Source organism: Salmo salar, chromosome 10 (assembly GCF_965601325.2).
Source record: "Salmo salar chromosome 10, fSalSal1, whole genome shotgun sequence".
In the NCBI taxonomy this organism is placed as follows: Eukaryota; Metazoa; Chordata; class Actinopteri; order Salmoniformes; family Salmonidae; genus Salmo; species Salmo salar.
Genome location: NC_138300.1, coordinates 22632370 through 22652219, shown reverse-complemented (window position 1 = coordinate 22652219; position 19850 = coordinate 22632370). Strand labels below are relative to the sequence as shown.

The window sequence follows — 19850 nt, the reverse complement described above, 5'->3', positions numbered from 1 at the left end:
CCTGTCGTCTATAAGAGCCCATGTACTGTATATTCTCTGCTTCTGGCTGATTTTATCATTCTCAACAGACTTGCATTTGTTGGTAACAAAGTGGATGCGTTGTCGCCTGTATGTGTATAAAGCTATATAAACAGTACGCAAGTACTATTTAGCAGTCTTAAGAAAAACACTTTTTTTGACTCGTTTAGGGGGAAATGGAAGAGATGCCATTTTATTTTATGAAAATGTGTTGGATACGGTTGTAATGTAAAAATAAAACTTTGAATGTATATGGAAATGAGTTTTTATGTGGAGGGTTTTGTGGTTAGTTATTGGGGGAACTGAATGGCGTTGCCCTCTTGCAGGTGCGTTCCTTTAGATGAGACGTGCAGCAAGCACTCCGAGGACCCTACCCGAGGCTTACCGAGGAAAGACTGGAGGTAACAAGTGCCAGAGGATGTTCTTTACTCAGGTTATAACATGCTACACATCCTCCAAGGCAGATAGATCTATGCGGCATGTCTACGTATTTCCCAAGTCGATCTACGTACTCTTACAATAGCTTTCACCCAGATAACTGCTTTGGATTCTTCTATTAGAACCAACCACTTCTAGGATATTTATCTCAGCATTGTTCTTCAGTATATTTTCTCTCGCCTTGGGCCTGAATTAAATCAAAACCATGGCTCCGACACAAATTACAAAAGCAGAGTAGTTGGTGGGTGTCTGTGGTGGAGGGAGAACTAGTTTATATTGGACTGTGAGACTATTGTAATAAACATGGCTGACATCATCTGGAGAGCTACCAGAAGGGAAAATTAACCAGTTTGACGGTTTGTTAATTATTTCAGATTTGTATGAAAACTATGTATTGTAGCTGTCTCATTTTAAGCAAAGTATAATTGTATGTATTTGTTTATTGAAACAATGTTTTTTTTAGCCATGAAAATCGTTTCTATTGATCAACCGAAATGATCCTGCAGTTAAAATGTTTTTATAGTATGTGTTTTGTCTGATTGTGAACTACCTCTGGTACCTACTGAAGTGCTGACACTGCCCTCTAGGCTGGGTGTGTGTTACTGCCTCTCCCCATGCTGTCAGAACATGCCTAGCCTAGTTCTCCCCACAGTGCCAAGCCATGCCACACAGTGGGGTGCACCAGCTTCCAGTCAGACCGAAGAGACACCTTTCATGGCTAGCTGTTACATCACATTACACAAGGTAAGCCGTTTCACTTCATATATGTTAAATGCATTCCTACTCTGTGTGTAGCCCTGTTAAAGATAGTTTAGAGTATGGAAGATCTCCACCCCAGTCCACTGCAGCGTGACTGTGACGGTCCAGGTGTACAGTGTAGAACATGTAAAGTGCGTAGGCGTGTTAGAAATCAGTCAAAATGAGTTCTTCTAAGCGATATAAAGCTGACTGATTTGACTGGTGTCTTACACGCCACCGAAGAAACATTGGTAAAAGTGGGCTTGGTATGAATGAAGAGGTGAGGCGTGTGGTAAAGGTGTTACTGTACAACGTGAGAAGTGGGAGAGATGAAGGTATGGGTGTCGGGGGTTGCTGGCAGCCCCTGTGTCCTGGAATGTGCCAAGGCTTGTTTTTGGGGTGGGACACTAGGACCTCAGGCTATGGGATGGGTGGGTGCGACTCATCTCAAGGCGCGAGAGAGAGATACAGTAGAAGAGAAAAGACAAGAGTAACAACTATAATCAGATCATGACCAATTCATCTGGATGCTGTTCACAACTGTATCAACATATACTTTCAAAAGAAAGAGGATGAAGTCAAGTACTCATTTGTCATTTTTTTTATGTGATCGATATGACGAATGTCCACTCTTGATCGCAGGTGAATATCTCTTTCACTTTGCTCCCCAGAGAGGAGAGGAAGAGAAACATAGAGGGGAATGCTGTTTCTTTAAGAGAGAGGGAGGGAGAGCGAGAGAAAGGGAGGGACCTCTTTGCCCTCCAGAAACCAGGAAGGGAATTGAGTTGATCTGCTGCTGCTTGGTTAGCGCATATGGGGCTTTGAGCAGCACGACAGTTAGAGAGAGAGAGCGCTCCAGAGAGGAGGAGGGCTGAGCTAACCCACAACAAGCACCATCACGGCCATCGCAGGTGAGCTAAAGGCACCCCCGCATACCCCCCACTGTCCACCCAGGGCCTGTCGACAGGAGGGAGCAAGCACAGGAGGAGAGGAGAATGAGGGAGGGGGACAGAGAGATACTTGGGGGGGGGGGGGGGGTGAAATGGGTCGCAGTCAGTAGTTATGGTTCTCTTTTTATTCCTGCTAAACTACTTCTCTGATTCCTGCTTTTACCTTTTGGGCTTGCTATGATAGTTTTATTAGCTGTGTTTGAGGCATTAACTTTACGGGCAGGTGGGAGAACTTAGGGGAGGAGGAGGATGGGGGCGTTCGGGGGGGGGGGGGGGGGTTCTGAAGAAGAGGAAGGAGGAAACAAAACTAATTTTATAGGACAAGGTACGATGACAAGCGAATTACTTTTCGGGATGTTGTCATTCACTAAGAAATCATGCTTGGAGGGAAAAGTTCCTGACCCACTTGCATTGTTCATTCTTTCCTGCTGGTTTGGAATTTATCAGAATAAGAATGTCTTAATTTAGGTCAGGAGTCTTGAAGTGCGTTTAAAACATAGACAGAGGGGTTGTCACAGAATGCTACCCCAGTGTTTGGCTGTGGCTTAGACAGTTCTGGTCGAGACCCTTTTTTTCGTTTGCAGCACAACCCTGTTTGATGGCTGGTCTGTACTTTTAATACCTGGCATTCTGCTAGCAACATACTGAAGTGTATAATTCTGCCCTGAGTGCTTACGTTGGAACAGGCTTGGAGAAGTGGGGGTGGTGAGGGACAGAAAGCTGGTACTCGTAGTTCGCAGCAGGGGCTGTGAAGCAGGTCAAATAGTATTTAAGGACTCCACATCCCAGAGTGCCTTGCCCTTGGCCATACAGGAAAGGGAACACCTACCAGCCTATCCCAGCAAGGAGGTGTGGTGAGTGAGCAGCTGTCAAGCCAATCACAGAAGGGGAAGAGATGCCAGAGCGGAGCAGTGGGCTGAAAATAGAGGGGGGTGGTAGGTGTCTGCTTGTTTGGGATCAGGCAAGGGCTTGCCTGTATGACTAGGGCCACTCGGAAGTTTCCTGTCTGCAAAAGCTCCAGTACTGAGGCACCAGGCAGGGCCCTGCTCAGACACGAAGACAGGAGAGCAGGCAGGAGAGCCGGATAGGGCCTGGGGAAGGGACACACGCTTCTGCCCAGCTGGTAAGAGCTCAAACTGCACTCTCTCCTGACACTGAGGAGAGTGAAAGAGGGGAGAGCTTAGGAAATAAATACCAGGACCTGCGTGTGTAAGAGAGCGAGGGAGATGGGGCTTGGTAGAGTTCAGAGTTCCTGACCCACTTGCACATAAAAAATAGATGGCAAATAGGGCACTGCTCAGAGCAGGTTGAGCACATCATGTTTAGAGAGACTGTTGTTGTCTTAAAGTTTTGGCTATACACACTGTGCCCTTTTAACCCTTTACTTACTGGTTTGATTTAAAATGAGTACAGTTGTTAATCTAATCATCTGAATTGGTGTTACTGTGTGTAATGTTAGTTATTGTTATTAATGTATGAGACTAGGAATAAATGAGCCAACTGCAGATCCTTTATATATCCTTACCCCCAATGCTCGACTGTGACTGGATAGAAGAAAATGTGACACCTCTTGTGGACAATTTTACCTCGTTAGTGAGGTGTAGTAAACGAGATGCCATAACACAATCATAGCACATAGAATCTTGAGCAACTGGAAACTTTACCCTCTGCCCTTGGGAACTCCTTTATTCATTTATTAACTTTCAGTTCTTCTCCATGGCTGCCCACACCCTTTCTGTCATTCTCTACATCCCTCTTGCTTCAAGTAGCCCCTATGGCACTGTGTGATTTGCGTCACAACATCATTTAGTCTCCGGTATCTGTCCGTACGTTGGTGGTTTGTCAAAAGATGTTAAAGGAGCGTAACTTATTTTTCTAATTCACAGATGCGTATTCCTGGAAACACATACTTGTTGGACTTGTTTTGAAGCGTGCGGGTACAGCGAGAGAGGGAGGGGAGTATTTTATTGTCAGACGCCCAGACTCAGGGAAGTGTTTGGTTAGCTTTCAGATGCAGAGTTTGAAACATTATTCATTCTGTCAAATGTCACAGTGTTGTCATAATGTTACTCGTGCCACTCCTGAGTGACAATTGCAGAAGGCTGTACTTTCAGCCTGAGTAAATTCCACTAAGAGGTTAAGTTGGGACACTCCATGCTACCCACAATAGACTCAAGGGGAATTGTAGGGGACTTCAGTGGCTGTGGGTAGGCCTTAGACACCACCCATCAATTTGGCGGTGAGCATGTTGAATACAGTTTGATATTCCTGTATGTTATGCACCATAATGCCCCAAACTAGCAGGTCCACAGCGACAGGAGTAGACAGGTTGCGTGCTATTACACTGCCAGGCCTTGGAAGGACTAGTTTTGGGGTTATGTTGCTTTTGGGTGGTGCGCTAAACTATAAGCTGCCCCCTTATTAAGGGTGAACTCCCCTTGTCAGCAGTTAAATGTCCCACTGCTCCTGGCCCAAGCTGACAAACAGACAGACAGGGCTCTGTGTGTTATGTTGTTGTCTTGGGGGAGTCATAGGGGCTGTTCTGGGCCTGCTGGTTTATGAAGCAAGCAGTTCACACAACCTGATCAAATTAGAGGCTGAGATGCAGCCCTGGGTTAGACTAGGCCATTGTGTTGCGAGTCTGACTTCACTTACATTGTTTACTTTCATGGTGGTGGGTTGTCTCCAAAATGTCACACCTTTTTTCTGGCTTTGCTGGATGCTGTCGTTGTTTTCATACATTAGACTCTAGACAACCTTAGACAATAGTTGTCAGAAAAACCAGATGTTTGAGTGAGTAATCCCAAGTTGACCTAAGGCACTACATAGGGATCAAAGAGCGTTAGCCAAACTCTCCTGTGATCATGGGAGGGTACCATATGACAATCTCATGGTTGGTGAGATCTCATCTCTAGACGTGGGATGGTGGGTGGGTGTTTCAGCTTCCTCAGCAAGCTGAAGGGGGAAGTGGGCAATGTGGTGGGCTGATGTCTGAGAGAGCCAGCAAGAGGGAGAAGGAGGGATGGTCATCTGATAACAAAGCAGGTTCTGTTACACGCCTGTCACAGACACACAGGAAGTCCTCTGCCTGCAATGCACGGTAGCACTCACAGATTGGCACAGGGCTCAGGGGAGGAGCTGCTGCTGGACTTGGCACTATGGGTGTAGCTTACGGCCTACTAGGGGTTCTGTTTCTGGTGCCACGTGGGAGTTTGGATCTGCTACTTCCTGACTGACAGCATGGCAGCGTTAGGAAAGTCTAGCTCCAGCAGCAGAAGTTGTGTCTCTGTAACACTGCTGCCAGATGTGCACGGCTGTTTCTGGACCAGCTAAGTCAGGCTGGAGGAGGGAGGCAAGGAAAGCCAAGTAGAGCCTTCACTTTGGTTTACTTTACTTTGCAAGGAGGAGGGGGATGGTACAGTAAACCTATACAGTAGTCAGTGATTCCCGACAGTGGCTCTCCACCAACTATCTCTTGATCTCTGGGGTAATGGTACCCTTAAAGAACTTAGACCTTTGAAATTAAATCATAAAAATCTCCCACTTCCCCTTGCACTAAACTTTTATTGACAAACATGATACAAAGATTTAAGATAATGATGTCAAACCCTTCCTGCAGTGAGGGGTTAGTTTCTTACAGTGGCTAAGTAAAGGTTTCTCAAGTCTGAGACACTTTTGAAACACATTACATTGACATAATTCCTTGGGCTGATGTCAAGGTTGTGCGTCTTTAAGACTGCCTCACCCAATACCGTTCAGTCAGGGGCATTGTCTAATTTTTGGCAGTCGGACGTGTTTCAAGTCGAGTAGCCCAGCCCCACAACTCCAGTTTTATCAGTTGCTCACCCTCTTCCTGCTTGCTCCCAATACGACCAATCAAGCTTCCTATCCTAGCAAGCCTGGCAGTAATGACTCAGTCAGCCACACTAGCACTAGACCAGGCAGGCTCAGCCTCAGTCAGCCACACTAGCACTAGACCAGGCAGGCTCAGCCTCAGTCAGCCACACTAGCACTAGACCAGGCAGGCTCAGCCTCAGTCAGCCACACTAGCACTAGACCAGGCAGGCTCAGCCTCAGTCAGCCACACTAGCACTAGACCAGGCAGGCTCAGCCTCAGTCAGCCACACTAACACTAGACCAGGCAGGCTCAGCCTCAGTCAGCCTCACTAGCACTAGACCAGGCAGGCTCAGCCTCAGTCAGCCACACTAGCACTAGACCAGGCAGGCTCAGCCTCAGTCAGCCACACTAACACTAGACCAGGCAGGCTCAGCCTCAGTCAGCCTCACTAGCACTAGACCAGGCAGGCTCAGCCTCAGTCAGCCTCACTAGCACTAGACCAGGCAGGCTCAGCCTCAGTCAGCCACACTAGCACTAGACCAGGCAGGCTCAGCCTCAGTCAGAATCTAGTTCTTCTTGGAACTGTCCAGCCCCCCCTCACCTCTCCACATAGCTTTTCCGATTATCCTGTAATATCCTCTGTGACTTGACCTTGAACCCTTGTGACCCGATCCAGTGATTCCCTTTCTCTGGGCTGCATGCACTCCTGTCACTAATCATCAGGGGCTCTGCTTATCCCGTGACAGTCTGCCAGGGAGAGACAGCCTGCTTGAACTCTGTTGTCCATCTATATTACTCAATCTATGCTTCTAGGAGTTAGACCCTGGCTTCTGCTGTCGTTGTTTCACTCTGGTTTGGTTATTCACAGATATGCTACTTATCCCCCACACACTTGCACTGCTAAAGATGCTTGTTTTCTGGTCTCTATGTTCTCCCTTCAGCAGAGCAACAAAGTATTGTGGTGTTGACTACTCTTAAAAAGCATCGTCGTAAAGAACTTCTAGTTTAAGTGACATACATTTTTGTCATGTAAGGAACACCTGAGGTTGATCTGGGTAAGGTTGATAGTCATTGTACTCCAGGATGAATGGTATGTGTAGGACAGACTGTAGATCCTTTGATGCAGGTTTCAGTTGACCTGAGAGGATATTTCCAGTAAAACGCACCACCCAGTTTATAACCACGTTTATAACTACCAGTTTAACCACATATCACTGTATTGGTCATTAAATAAGAAGGGAACTACTGTAACTAGGGGAGAAGCCCATCTATCTCTCACAGGTCTTATGAAAAGCCCAATAGAACTGAAACAAAGTTGACGTTCAGGTCCAGGGTTCCCCAACTGGCGGCCCGGTGGATTTATTTGGCCCCCCAAGTTTTCTGAGCAAAAGCAAAAATATAGAATTATTATTTTTGAGAAGTTTCATTGTTGGACATAAGACTGTAAAAACACCAAGAAATTGGCTCAAAGTGATTTTACATTTTGGAAATGTGTTCCGAAGTATTCCCACGCATAATAGAGAGATGTGATCATGTACAAATGGAAGCAAGGTTCGAAGTTATTGTTTTAGTCAAATATATCGATTTGGGCTTCTTGCGGTTAGTTTGGAGTCTGCAAATTATTTGTAATTATCTTCCGGTCCCCGACCAACCGTTCAACAAAAAAATCGGCCCACAGCTGAATCTAGTTGATGATCCCTGTCCTAGTCTTGCGTTGGATCATCCCCGAAATCTAATCTTGATAGCGGCTCTCAACGCTTGCTTGGCGCAAGCGCAGGGGTTAGTATTGAGTGATGGTGGGGGAGGAGTGGGATCTGCAGCAGTAAGTAGTGGTTTGACTTGCAAAGCAGTGCTCTGTGTGTGCGGAGTGGGACCCGGTGAACTAGGCAGGCAGCTCTTGGTCGGTGGCGGCCCTGGGAACTGAGACGGTGTGGTGCTGCAGCCTCTCACCCACAGCCATGAATAAGTGATAAGGAATGTTTCAAGCCATGAGAAGGTGTCAGGATCAGGTTTGTTTGCACAGTTTTTCCTCTTTCTTTCTTTGGTCATCTTTGTGGGTTATTCCTGGCCTGGGCCTCTACTCTCCCTATAGCTCCTGTGTAAAGGACATGACAGAGCAGCTGGATGCCTCAGTGGACTGTATGCTGGGCTGTTTTAACTCCTTTCAGCCTCCTCTCCCCTCCACAGAGCTGTGTGTGACCCAGGGTCAGACATGTATGTCCTGGGGATAATGTGTTAGCAGGTTTGCACCAGGGACCAGCCCAGCAGCCTGGTGCAGTAAACAGCAGCATCAGTGAGAGCAGGTTGACTCGGCTTGAGTCTCTGTAGGCTCACCCAGGATCTATTTCCACACTGTGAAGGACGTGACCGTTATCCCTGTGGTTGCCCTCTCTGACTCCCCCTATCCCTCTCTCTCTGCCCTCACTTCCCTCCCACAGCATATTCAGATGAGAGCTGGAGGATAATAATATTTTCCCATGTCAGACAGGGCAATTTTATCAGGAAGACAATGGGAGAGGTTGTAGTGGCGGTGTGGTCAGTTGCGTATCAAAATGGTAGAGGGTTAAAGGAGAAAGAGTAGGCTAACTGGGTTTGAGCCAAAATGAAAGGCCATTGTGTCATGAATAAACGACACACACTACTCTGAATAGAACCAAGTGGGACAGTATTATTTGCATGTGCAAGGCTGCAAGCTTGTTGTTTTACGATTACCACGAGACAGATGGACCGGTTTTCCATACTCAGAAAAGTGTTTATATACTCCATGGCCAGTTTATTGGGTACACCCATCTAGTACCGGGTCGGACCCCCCTTTGCCTCCAGAACAGCCTGAATTCTTTGGGGCACTGAACCTTTGCTCAGTTGGTATCAAGGGACCGAACATGTGCCAGGAAAACATTCCCCACACCATTACACCACCGGTACCAGCCTGTACCATTGACACCAGGCAGGATGGGGCCATGGACTCATGTTGCTGACGCCAAATCCTGACTCTACCATCAGCATGACGCAACAGGAACCAGGATTCGTCAAACCAGGCAATGTTTTTCCAGTCTTCAATTGTCCAGTGTTGGTGATTGTGTGCCCACTGGAGCCGCTTCTTCTGGTTTTTAGGTGATAGGAGTGGAACCCGGTGTGGTCGTTTGCTGCAATAGCCCGTTCATAACAAGGGCCGACGAGTTGTGCGTTCCAACAAGCTGTTCTGCACACCACTGTTGTACTGCTCCGTTATTTGCCTGTTTGTGGCCCACCTTTTAGCTTCCGCTATTCTTGCTGTTCTCCTTTGACCTCTCTCATCAAGGAGCTGTTTTCGCCCACAGGACTGCCGCTGACTGGCTGTTTTTTGTTTGTCATACCATTCTCTGTAAACCTTAGACGTGTCGTGTGTGAAAATCCCAGGAGGCCGGACATTTCTAAGACACTGGAACCGGCGCGCCTGGCACCGACGATCATACCACACTCAAAGTTGTTTAGGTCGCACGTTTTGCCCATTCTAACGTTGAATTGAACAGTAACTGAATTCCTCCATACATTTCTGACTGCTTTATATAGCAAGCCGTGGCCACGTGACTCACTGTAGGAACAAACCATTTTCTTAAACAGGGTGGTGTACCCAAAAAACTGGCCACTGCGTGTATGTCACACATGGGTTGACATGACTGACAGGTCTGTTTTTAAGGATTTGAACCTTTGTCAACAGTGTTGGAGTGGAGTTAATAGCAGAGTAAGGGCAGTTATGTTCGTAGCACACTACCCAGAGTTGACTTCTCAGAGAGCGTTACCTAAGTATGACCTGTGGTTAGTGCTGACACAGTGCCAGAGTTGTAGGTGTGGAGAGAGGTGGAGCTTTGTGAGGAGGTGTGGGAAAGAGCCGAGCAGGGGAGAGAAGAGGCAGCCAGGTTGAGCAGGTCTAGTGTACATACCAAGAGGCTTGATCTGAAGGAATGTCATTTGAATGCATTGCTCTTATAGAGAATAATCCCCCTGGCCTCACCCCCTGCTGGGTCTCCCTGGCAGATGGAGAATGGAGGGGCTGGCTTTTGTGTGTGTGTGTGTGTGTGTGTGTGTAAATGGACGAATCATGGAGGGCTTGCATTGCTGAGCCCCCCTCCCCCGCGCAGGCAAACTGCAGTCTATAATTTTAATCCCCCCCACACACGTGAGCGAGGGGACAGCCTTTCCTGAAACTTGGCACACAGTACAGGGTGGGGTAACCGGCTCAGACTGGATTGACAACCTCCCTTTTTAATAGCGATCCCTTGCAGCTTGTGCGTGTCGTCCTCCTGTGGGGTTTTTCCACGGGGTCTGTAACCGGCAGCCTCCCCCTACCCTAACTGACAGAGCGATGCACACGCTGCTGCACAGCCCCGCCTCTGCTCTTCCTCCCAGCATGCACTCTGATCCTCCCTGCTCTCCCTTAAACTGCCCTTCACTCTCTCTCATGGTAATAGGTTCAGCAGTGGGCCAATATATCCAGCATTCCAGATACAGCTAATTCAACACTGAAGGATGTATGCCATAGCTATACTGTATTTTCTATTAGATTGGTCTGTAAATACAGTAAGTCTGCCAATAGCTGTTCGTCAGTGAAATCATGGTAACTGTAGTGTTGTACGTTGGTGATGTTTCAACATGGCTCACCTCCAGGCTCTTTAGTGGACTTTGGGGCCTGGTGTTTAAGGTATAAAGTGACAGACATCACAAGAGGTAAACTGATTATGCACTACCCAATTTCGCAATGGCATTCTATTATTACAACTTTCAAGAGTAAGTTGAAGCCGGACTAAGTTCATAAAAAACAGTGTCATACTGTGAAGAACTTTGGGTTCCAGCCCATAGCAACTCTGACGTGATTTAATACTTATTTGATCTTTAGTATCAGTGAGCCGAGTCAAAACCGGTCCATTACTTGCAATGACAAGCCACGTTATTGTGATATTAGTGAGCAACATTTCAACACATGGGTATTTCCATCTATAAGGACCGATGAGCACCGACGGGAAGTTCATTAGAGCATATCTAATTGGGTGTCAAGTGAAAGCTGAGTCTATATTTTTGAGAAATGAAGGCATAGTTGAAGTTGGAAGTTTACATACACCTTAGCCAAATACATTTAAACTCAGTTTTTCACAATTCCTGACATTTAATCCTAGTAAAAATTGTCTTAGGTCAGTGAGGATCACCACTTTATTTTAAGAATGTGAAATGTCAGAATAATAGTAGAGAGAATTATTTATTTCAGCTTTTATTTCTTTCATCACATTCCCAGTTGGTCAGAAGTTTACATACACTTAATTAGTATTTGGTAGCATTGCCTTTAAATTGTTTAACTTGGGTCAAATGTTTCAGCTAGCCTTCCACAAGCTTCCCGATATAAGTTGGGTGAATTTTGGCCCATTCCCCCTGACAGAGCTGGTGTAACTGAGTCAGGTTTGTAGGCCTCCTTGCTCGCACATGCTTTTTCAGTTCTGCCCACATTTTCTATGGGATTGAGGTCAGGGCTTTGTGAAGGCCACTCCAATACCTTGACTTTGTTGTCCTTAAGCCATTTTGCCACAACTTTGGAAGTATGCTTGGTATCATTGTCCATTTGGAAGACCCATTTGCGACCAAGCTTTAACTTCCTGACTGATGTCTTGAGATGTTGCTTCAATACATCCACATAATTTTCCATCCTCATGACGCCATCTATTTTGTGAAGTGCACCAGTCCCTCCTGCAGCAAAGCACCCCCACAACATGACCCTGTGCTTCACGGTTGGGATGGTGTTCTTCGGCTTGCAAGCCTCCCCCTTTTTCCTTATGGCCAAACAGTTCTATTTTTGTTTCATCAGACCAGAGGACATTTCTCAAAAAAGTACAATCTTTGTCCCCATGTGCAGTTGCAAACTGTAGTCTGTTTTTTTTAATGGCGGTTTTGGAGCAGTGGCTTCTTCCTTGCTGAGCGGCCTTTCAGGTTATGTCGATATAGGACTCATTTTACTGTGGCTATAGATACTTTTGTACCTGTTTCCTCCAGCATCTTCACAAGGTCCTTTGCTGTTGTTCTGGGATTGATTTGCACTTTTCGCACCAAAGTACGTTCATCTCTAGGAGACAGAAGGTCTCTCCTTCCTGAGCGTGGTCCCATGGTGTTTATACTTGTGTACTATTGTTTGTACAGATGAACGTGGTACCTTCAGGCGTTTGGAAATTGCTCCCAAGGATGAACCAGACTTGTGGAGGTCTACAGTTTTTGGCCGATTTCTTTTGATTTTCCCATGATGTCAAGCAAAGAGGCACTGAGTTTGAAGGTAGGCCTTGAAATACAGGTACACCTCCAATTGACTCAAATGATGTTAATTCGCCTGTCAACAGCTTCTAAAGCATGACATTTTCTGGAATTTTCCAAGCTGTTTAAAGGCACAGTCAACTTAGTGTATGTAAACTTCTGACCCACTGGAATTGTGATACAGTGAATTATAAGGGAAATAATCTGTCGGTAAACAATTGTTGGAGAAATTACTTGTCATGCACAAAGTAGATGTCCTAACCGACTTGCCAAAACTATAGTTTGTTAACAAATGTGTGTAGTGGTTGAAAAACTAAAGTGTATGTAAACTTCCGACTTCAACTGTACATTAAAACACAATGTTGACAAAGATCCCTGCCAACGAATATCAACACTTACTGTATATTTCATTTTGGAGAAATCATTTACCTTAAGAAACATTGCCTTGAGTCTTGTAATTCCGTTACCACAAACCTACATATCTTTAAGATATTTTGTAATTTCTCTCCCTCATGAGGGAGGACAATGAAAGTTCACAGAAGTAACAAGGAACGGTAGACCCACCAATTGTTTTTTACTAATAATAAACCAGTAACGGAATTACTGCAATTGAATTGGCTACAATGGGAAATCATAGTTGCCAAAAACCACAGTTGGTTCTCCTGCTACTGTCCTCCCTTCCACTGGCATACTGTTATGTTCAGCTCATAACTGTTTTCTTTCTGTCGTCTGGTGGTCAAAGCAAGACTGTGAAAACAGTCTGAACAACCTCCCTCTGCCTCTTCTCTCTCCAGTTAATGTCACCTCTCCCAGCTCTTACTGACAGCTACCATTACAGCTACCACCTACCCTCTTTCCATTTACCGTAACAAGCATCCTCAACCACTGAGCACCAACCGATCCCGGATATCCATGGACATTGAAAAGTAGTTGAAATTTGGTCAGTCAGCTCTGACCAGACCAAATCTGAACCAATCCTAGACATCTGTTTCACAAGTTTGGACAGCAGTACAGAAAAGTAGAGTACACGAGCCAAGTGAAATGGTCAGAGGAAAAGAGCGCGTAGATGCTAGAAGGAATTTTACAGCAAGCAAAGTGATCATGTGGCTCTATGAAAGTCAACTGTGTGTGAGGGTGATCAGAGGTGTAGTCATTCCGCCGATTCTGTTGCAAAATATTTAAAAAATGGAAGCAAACGAAACGTGGAGGAACCTACAAGAATTTATCCAATTGAAACGGAACGTTTTGTAACAGTTTGGGCTAATGATTGCACCCTAGATCAGCTAGATCACGGTGAGAGTGTGCAAGGTGGTATTGAATGTGTCACTGTCTTTCACCTTGATTACCGTAAATTCCGGACTATAAGCCGCAACTTTTTTTCCCAGCTTTGAACCTCACGGCTTAAACAATGACGCGGCTAATATATGGATTTTTCCCGCTTTCCATTTTTTTTTCAAAAAAAATACACATTCTGTGACATGCTCAGTTTTTTGGCGGCATGAAGCTTTCATTAGACCAATGAAATTGCTGAACGGGTTATGGTCAAACAACTTTTTTGTTTACTGTTTAGATTAAATCGAGCGCTCTCAAACTTCCCATCATTCTGATTACGGTAGTCATTTTGTCACCCTCATCATGGCAAAGACATGGAGAAATGCATATGATGCAGCTTTCAAGTTGAAGGCGATTGATCTGGCTGTTGGAAAAGGAAATAGAGCTGCTGCACGGGAGCTTGGTCTTAATGAGTCGATGATAAGATGTTGGAAACAGCAGCGTGAGAAATTGACTCAGTGCAAAAAGACAACTAAAGCTTACTGCTAATTTTTTTTGTTTGTTGTTACAAGCCGTGTTTCGTTAAAGCCTATTTATTTTTGTTACAAGCCTTGTTTCGTTAAAGCCTGTGTAAAGTTAATTTGTTTCAATGTACCGGTAGGCACCTGCGGCTTATAGACATGTGCGGCTTATTTATGTTCAAAATAATACTTTTTTTTAAATTCAGTGGGTGCGGCTTATATTCAGGTGCGCTTAATAGTCCGGAAATTACGGTACTCTAATTTGTCTCTTGACCTGTGCACTTACATTGTAAACTTTAATTCATAGGCTAGGTTGTAGCAACCTCATGGGTATAGGGCAAATTAGGGTACCATGTAGTAGCCTAAACCTGTCAATGTTACATTGAACTGGGTGAATGGAATATGAATGACAGTCATCCAATATGCTGTAATAAAAATCGTCCTACCTAATCCTGAATGGCACTAACCAACACTGTACAGTACTATACAGTTGAGTAGAACACACGAGTACAGTGTACTGTACTGAACATATTTACTGTACTTTACTGTGAAACATAGATATCTATGACTGGTTCAGATTTAGTGTGGTCCGGACCAACCAAATGTGGTCTTATTTCGGGGAGGAGCTCATTAGAATAACAACTAAATAGGCAAAAGAAGGATATTGCCTAGTTCTACCTTTGTGTACCTATTCTGGATACATCACAATGAAGAGAATTCTATTCATATCCAGAATGATGCATTTCTGTATAGTACAGATCAGGGACCCATGATCTAATTCTGTTACCGTAATTCCATTAACGGTTGTAAATCCACTGCACTTACTGTAGTTCAATAACCAAAATATACCTTTTTTTTTACTCAAGATGTCATAGCTGACACCCCATTCTTTCTGCAGGCATCTTTGAATCTTAATTCGGAGCAGATATTTAAAGAGTTTTTGGAAAACCTAGTCTCATAAAAAGGGGGATTTTACCATAATTCAATTCTTCCAGTAAATATGTTTTTGTGAAATGTTCTGTGTACATTGTTCAGAGTAGTCCTTGTGCATAGAGTTTTACGGTTTGTTTAACTTTTTAAAGTATAAAATTGGAGTCAGACTAATTCTGTTACTGTGCCAATATTATTTTAATGTGTTGTCTCCAGTGTGAAGGCTGAAGCCTGTCGGAGCACATTGAAATTACTGTAATTTCAAAATAACCCCCAGCCCTTACCCTGAGGCACCTAGCCTACCGTGCATTGCTACTGTGCCTACCCAATCCCAAGGAGTATTGCCTAGGAATTGAACTGGGCATATGTGTGTCTTAAAGACTGAGAACTGATCCTCCCCTTCTCTTCCTCCCTCAGACAGGCAGACGGACAGACGGCAGGACGGACACGCGGGCGGCGGCTGTGATTGGCGGCTCGGCGGCAGGCTGGTGGAAGATGTCGTCGGGAGCCGGTGGGAGGGGTGGGCGGTGGCTCAGGGGTGGGGGGGGAGGGGAAGCGGCGGAGGAAGGCCCAGTGGGCATCCCCTTCCCCGAGCACAGCGCAGACATCCTGGGCAGTCTGAACAAGCAGCGCCTCAGCGGCCTGCTGTGCGACGTGCTCCTGATCACCCAGGAGAGGGAGTTCACTGCCCACCGTTCAGTCCTGGCCTCCTGCAGCTCCTACTTCCACAAGTTGTTCACCTCGGGCCCGAAGGCCAGCCAGCAGAACGTCTACACCATAGACTTTGTGGCGGCCGAGGCCCTGGGCGCCCTGCTGGACTTTGCCTATACAGCCACGCTAACGGTCAGTCACAGCTCCGTGGGAGACATCCTGGCCGCCGCCCGCCTGCTGGAGATCCCGCCCGTCCAGGAAGTCTGCACTCACCTGCTGGACACCAAAGTGCTCTCCCCGCCGGTAGGCTGGTCATCATGACAACACTATCGTAACATTCTGTCAACAGTCTCTGTCCTATCATTAAATCCCAACACATGGCCTTTACTAGTATGTCTCCCTGCGGGTAGATCTGCATCGAAATATAGTCACTTAGCAAATGATTTTATCCAAAGAGATTTACAGTTAAAATACATGTATTCAGTATGGCCTATGTGGAAATCAGTCAAACCTCTCTTGTTTTGAGTTATAACTATTGTATTGTAAATGCCATTCTTGATTTCCATCCAACTGTGCCGCCACAGACCACGTACCACACAACCTCTGTCATCGCGTCACTCTACCAAACAAACACTCCATCATCAGTCTCTGGCCATCACATAGTCAGCACGCTTACATCATGCTCTTCATTAATCTCTCACTCTCACACTGCCAAACACACATCCACACCCCGGGGTCACAATAACACTCAACTTTTAACACTTACCCATGCTGGGCCAACACCAGTCTCTGAGTCTCAGGACAGCGTGCTCTATCACAAGCTGCATTATACAGACAAAGCATATTGCAGTTACATGCTATGCTTCAAAATGTAGAATAGAAGTAGCGTGGTCATATTCATGGTCATGTGTCTTTCTGTTTTGTGTGTGTCTGAGTATGATTGTGAGTGTATGAGAGTTATGAAATCCTGTTTTGTTTTTTCATAGGCGGGTAGTGAGCGAGGAGAGGAAGAGGAGGATGGGGAGGGGGAGGGAGGGAAGGGTGGAGGAGGATGGGGGCAGCAGGGGAATCGACTGCGGGCCCGGGAGTATCTAGAATACTTCCAGAGAGGGGCCCACTGGAGCAGCAGCTGCAGCACGCCAGAGCTCAGGGACATGCCCACACACCTGCACTTTAACCATGGCAACGGGGCCCACAGCAACGGGGCCCCCGGGGGCCCCAGCGAGTACTGCTCTCCCCTGGACCTTGCCCAGGCCCCCACACAGGACCCAGATGATGAGGAGGACGACGAGGAGGACGAAGTAAAGGTGGAGCACTCTGAGAGCCACAGGGACACGCTGACCTGGGCCAGGGGGAACGGAGGGGGGCCAGGGGCCTCTTTCTACGCTCCAGCCCAGAACGGACACTTCTACCTCCCCACGGAGCCCAAACTGGAGCCGGAGGAGGAAGAGGAGGAAGATGGCATGCGGGATGGGGAGAGAGGCTCGGCCAGCGCCCTCCTGCAGCAGATGATGGACTCAATCGAGAGGCAGAAGGAGCGGGCCGCGGCCGGGGAGGACCCGGGGGAGGGGGAGGACCCGGACGTGGAGTTTTACTTGAATTACTTTAACAGCACGCAGCATGAGGACGCCGCCGTCTCACAGGGACTGCTGCCCCTCTGGGCGACACGGGGAGGCTCCAGCCAAGATAGAGGGGGAGGAGAGAGGGGAGGAAGAGGAGAAGAGAGAGGAGGGGGCGGAGGGGAGAGGAAGATGCGCTCCAAGGCCTTCCAGAAGTGCCCCATCTGCTCCAAGGTCATCCAGGGCGCAGGCAAGCTACCCCGCCACATCCGCACGCACACGGGAGAGAAGCCCTACGAGTGCGCCATCTGCAAAGTGCGCTTCACCAGGTACGGCCCAATTAATGCACTGACCACCCATGTCACACCTACTCATGGTCAGGAAGAGGGCTGGAGGAAAAACAAGACCACTGTTGTCCCACAGCCAAGGACACTCCTGCTTAGCAATAGCTGCGTTAGCCAAATGTTTGCTATATGTCAATTTATTAATTCACTATCCTGAAAACAAAGTGAAAAACATTGTTGATAGCATAGGAAACAAATGATCGCCTAGATGTCCCTCCCCCGCCCCATGTAATAATATGGATCATTTTGCCAAGACCTTTCTGGAAAACTTTAATCAGAGATGAACATGTTTCATATTTCATCTAATGAATGGGGACAGAGTGTCATAAAGATGTGTTTTATAGAGACGGGGCTCATGGCAAAGTCCTGGAATGTTAACAGGGGGTGGTATAACAGGCTATCTAGGAGGAGGCTGCTATAAAATGTTCTGATACAGGCAGTGGGGTTAAAAGCAGAGTGGTGCCCTATCTGTGCCAATGCTGTAATTTATTTTTGAACTTACTGATCTCTGGGTTTGTTGATTATTGCCCACGGCAGAACCGACTGGCCTTCTCTCTCTCCCAGTCCCTAGCCAGTTAATGAAATCTGCCCCTGCTCAGACAGCACAGCTAGCTACAGTGTGGACTACTAGACTAGAGTGCTGTGTTACTGGTTTCCCCGTATGATTATTATTCTATTTTTTTAGGGGGTAGATCAGCTTTAATATTGCAAATGGATTGTAGCTTCCATCAATGTAACTGTCTGCATCATTTCCAGTCCCCCATATATTTTTTTGTAAATATATACAGTACCAGTCAAAAATTGACACACCTACTCATTTATTTTGACTGTTTTCTGCATTGTAGAATAATAGTGAAGACACCAAACATATGGAATCATGTAGTAACCAAAAAAGTGTTAAACAAATCAAAAATATATTTTCTATTTGAGATTCTTCAAAGTAACCACCCTTTGCCTTGATGACAGCTTTGCACATGCTTGGCATTCTCTCGACCAGCTTCATGAGGTAGTCACCTGGAATGCATTTCAATTAAAGGGTGTGCCTTGTTAAAAGTTAATTTGTGGAATTTCTTTCCTTGTTATTGCATTTGAGCCAATCAGTTGTGTTGTGACAAGGCAGGGGTGGTATACAGAAGATAGCCCTATTTGGTAAAAGACGAAGTCAATATTATGGCAAGAACAACTCAAATAATCAAAGACAGATGACAGTCCATAATTACTTTAAGACACGGTCAGTCAATACGGAACATTTCAAGAACTTTGAAAGTTTCTTTTAGTGCAGTCGCAAAAACCCTCAAGTGCTGTGATGAAACTGCCTCTCATGAGGACTGCCACAGGAAAGGAAGTCCCAGAGTTACCTCTGCTGCAGAGGATAAGTTCATGAGAGTTACCAGCCTCAGAAATTGCAGCCCAAATAAATGCTTCACAGCGTTCAAGTAACAGACACATCTCAACATCAACTGTTCAGAGGAGACTGCATGAATCAAGCCTTCATGGTCAAATTGCTGCAAAGAAACTACTACTAAAGGACACCAATAATAAGAAGAGACTTGCTTGGGTCAAGAAACACGAGCAATAGACATTAGACTTGTGTAAATTTGTCCCTTGGTCGGATTTCCAAATTTGATATTTTTGATTCCAACCGCCATGTCTTTGTGAGACGTAGAGTAGGTGAATGGATGATCTCCGCATGTGTGGTTCCCACCATGAAGCATGGAGGAGGATGTGTGGGGGTGCTTTGCTGTTAACACTGTCTGTGATTCATTTAGAATTGAATGCACACTTAACCAGCATGGCTACCACAGCATTCAGCAGCAATACATCATCCCATCTGGTTTGTGCTTAGTGGGACTATCATTTGTTTTTCAACAGGACAATGACCCAAAACATACCTCCAGGCTATGTAAGGGTTATTTGACCAAGAAGGAGAGTGATGGAGTGCTGCATCAGATGACTTGGCCTCCACAATCACCTGACCTCAACCCAATTGAGATGGTTTGGGATGAGTTGGACGGCAGAGTGAAGGAAAAGCAGCCAACAAGTGCTCAGCATATGTGGGAAGTCCTTCAAGACTGTTGGAAAAGCATTCCAGGTGAAGCTGGTTGAAAGAATGCCAAGAGTGTGCAAAGCATTCATCAAGGCAAAGGGTGGCTACTTTGAAGAACCTAAAATATAAAATATATTTTGAATTGTTTAACACTTTTTTGGTTACAATATGATTCCATATATGTTATTTCATAGTTTTTCATTCACTATTATTGTACAATGTAGAAAAAAGTACAAATAATTAAAACTCTGGAATGAGTAGGTGTGTCCAAACT

The 19850-nt window shown here is 45.9% G+C and overlaps 1 protein-coding gene across 3 annotated transcripts in view; it reads left to right on the top strand.

The window, feature by feature from the left end:
- Window positions 1-731: 731 nt before the first annotated feature.
- The window catches only part of zbtb7a (zinc finger and BTB domain containing 7a), a 30339-nt gene continuing 11220 nt past the window's right edge, over window positions 732-19850 (top strand). Inside the window, exons 1-4 of one of the 3 annotated variants that reach the window (XM_014216377.3) lie at window positions 732-812; window positions 1044-1200; window positions 15393-15929; window positions 16613-17514. In XM_014216377.3, the coding sequence (XP_014071852.1) occupies window positions 1084-1200; window positions 15393-15929; window positions 16613-17514 (1556 nt within the window). In that variant the 5' untranslated portion in view covers window positions 732-812; window positions 1044-1083. Of the gene's footprint in view, window positions 813-1043; window positions 1201-1872; window positions 2106-2933; window positions 3268-15392; window positions 15930-16612; window positions 17515-19850 lie in introns of those variants that run through there. The other 2 variants (XM_045687506.2, XM_045687505.2) reach the window with 2 other exon arrangements.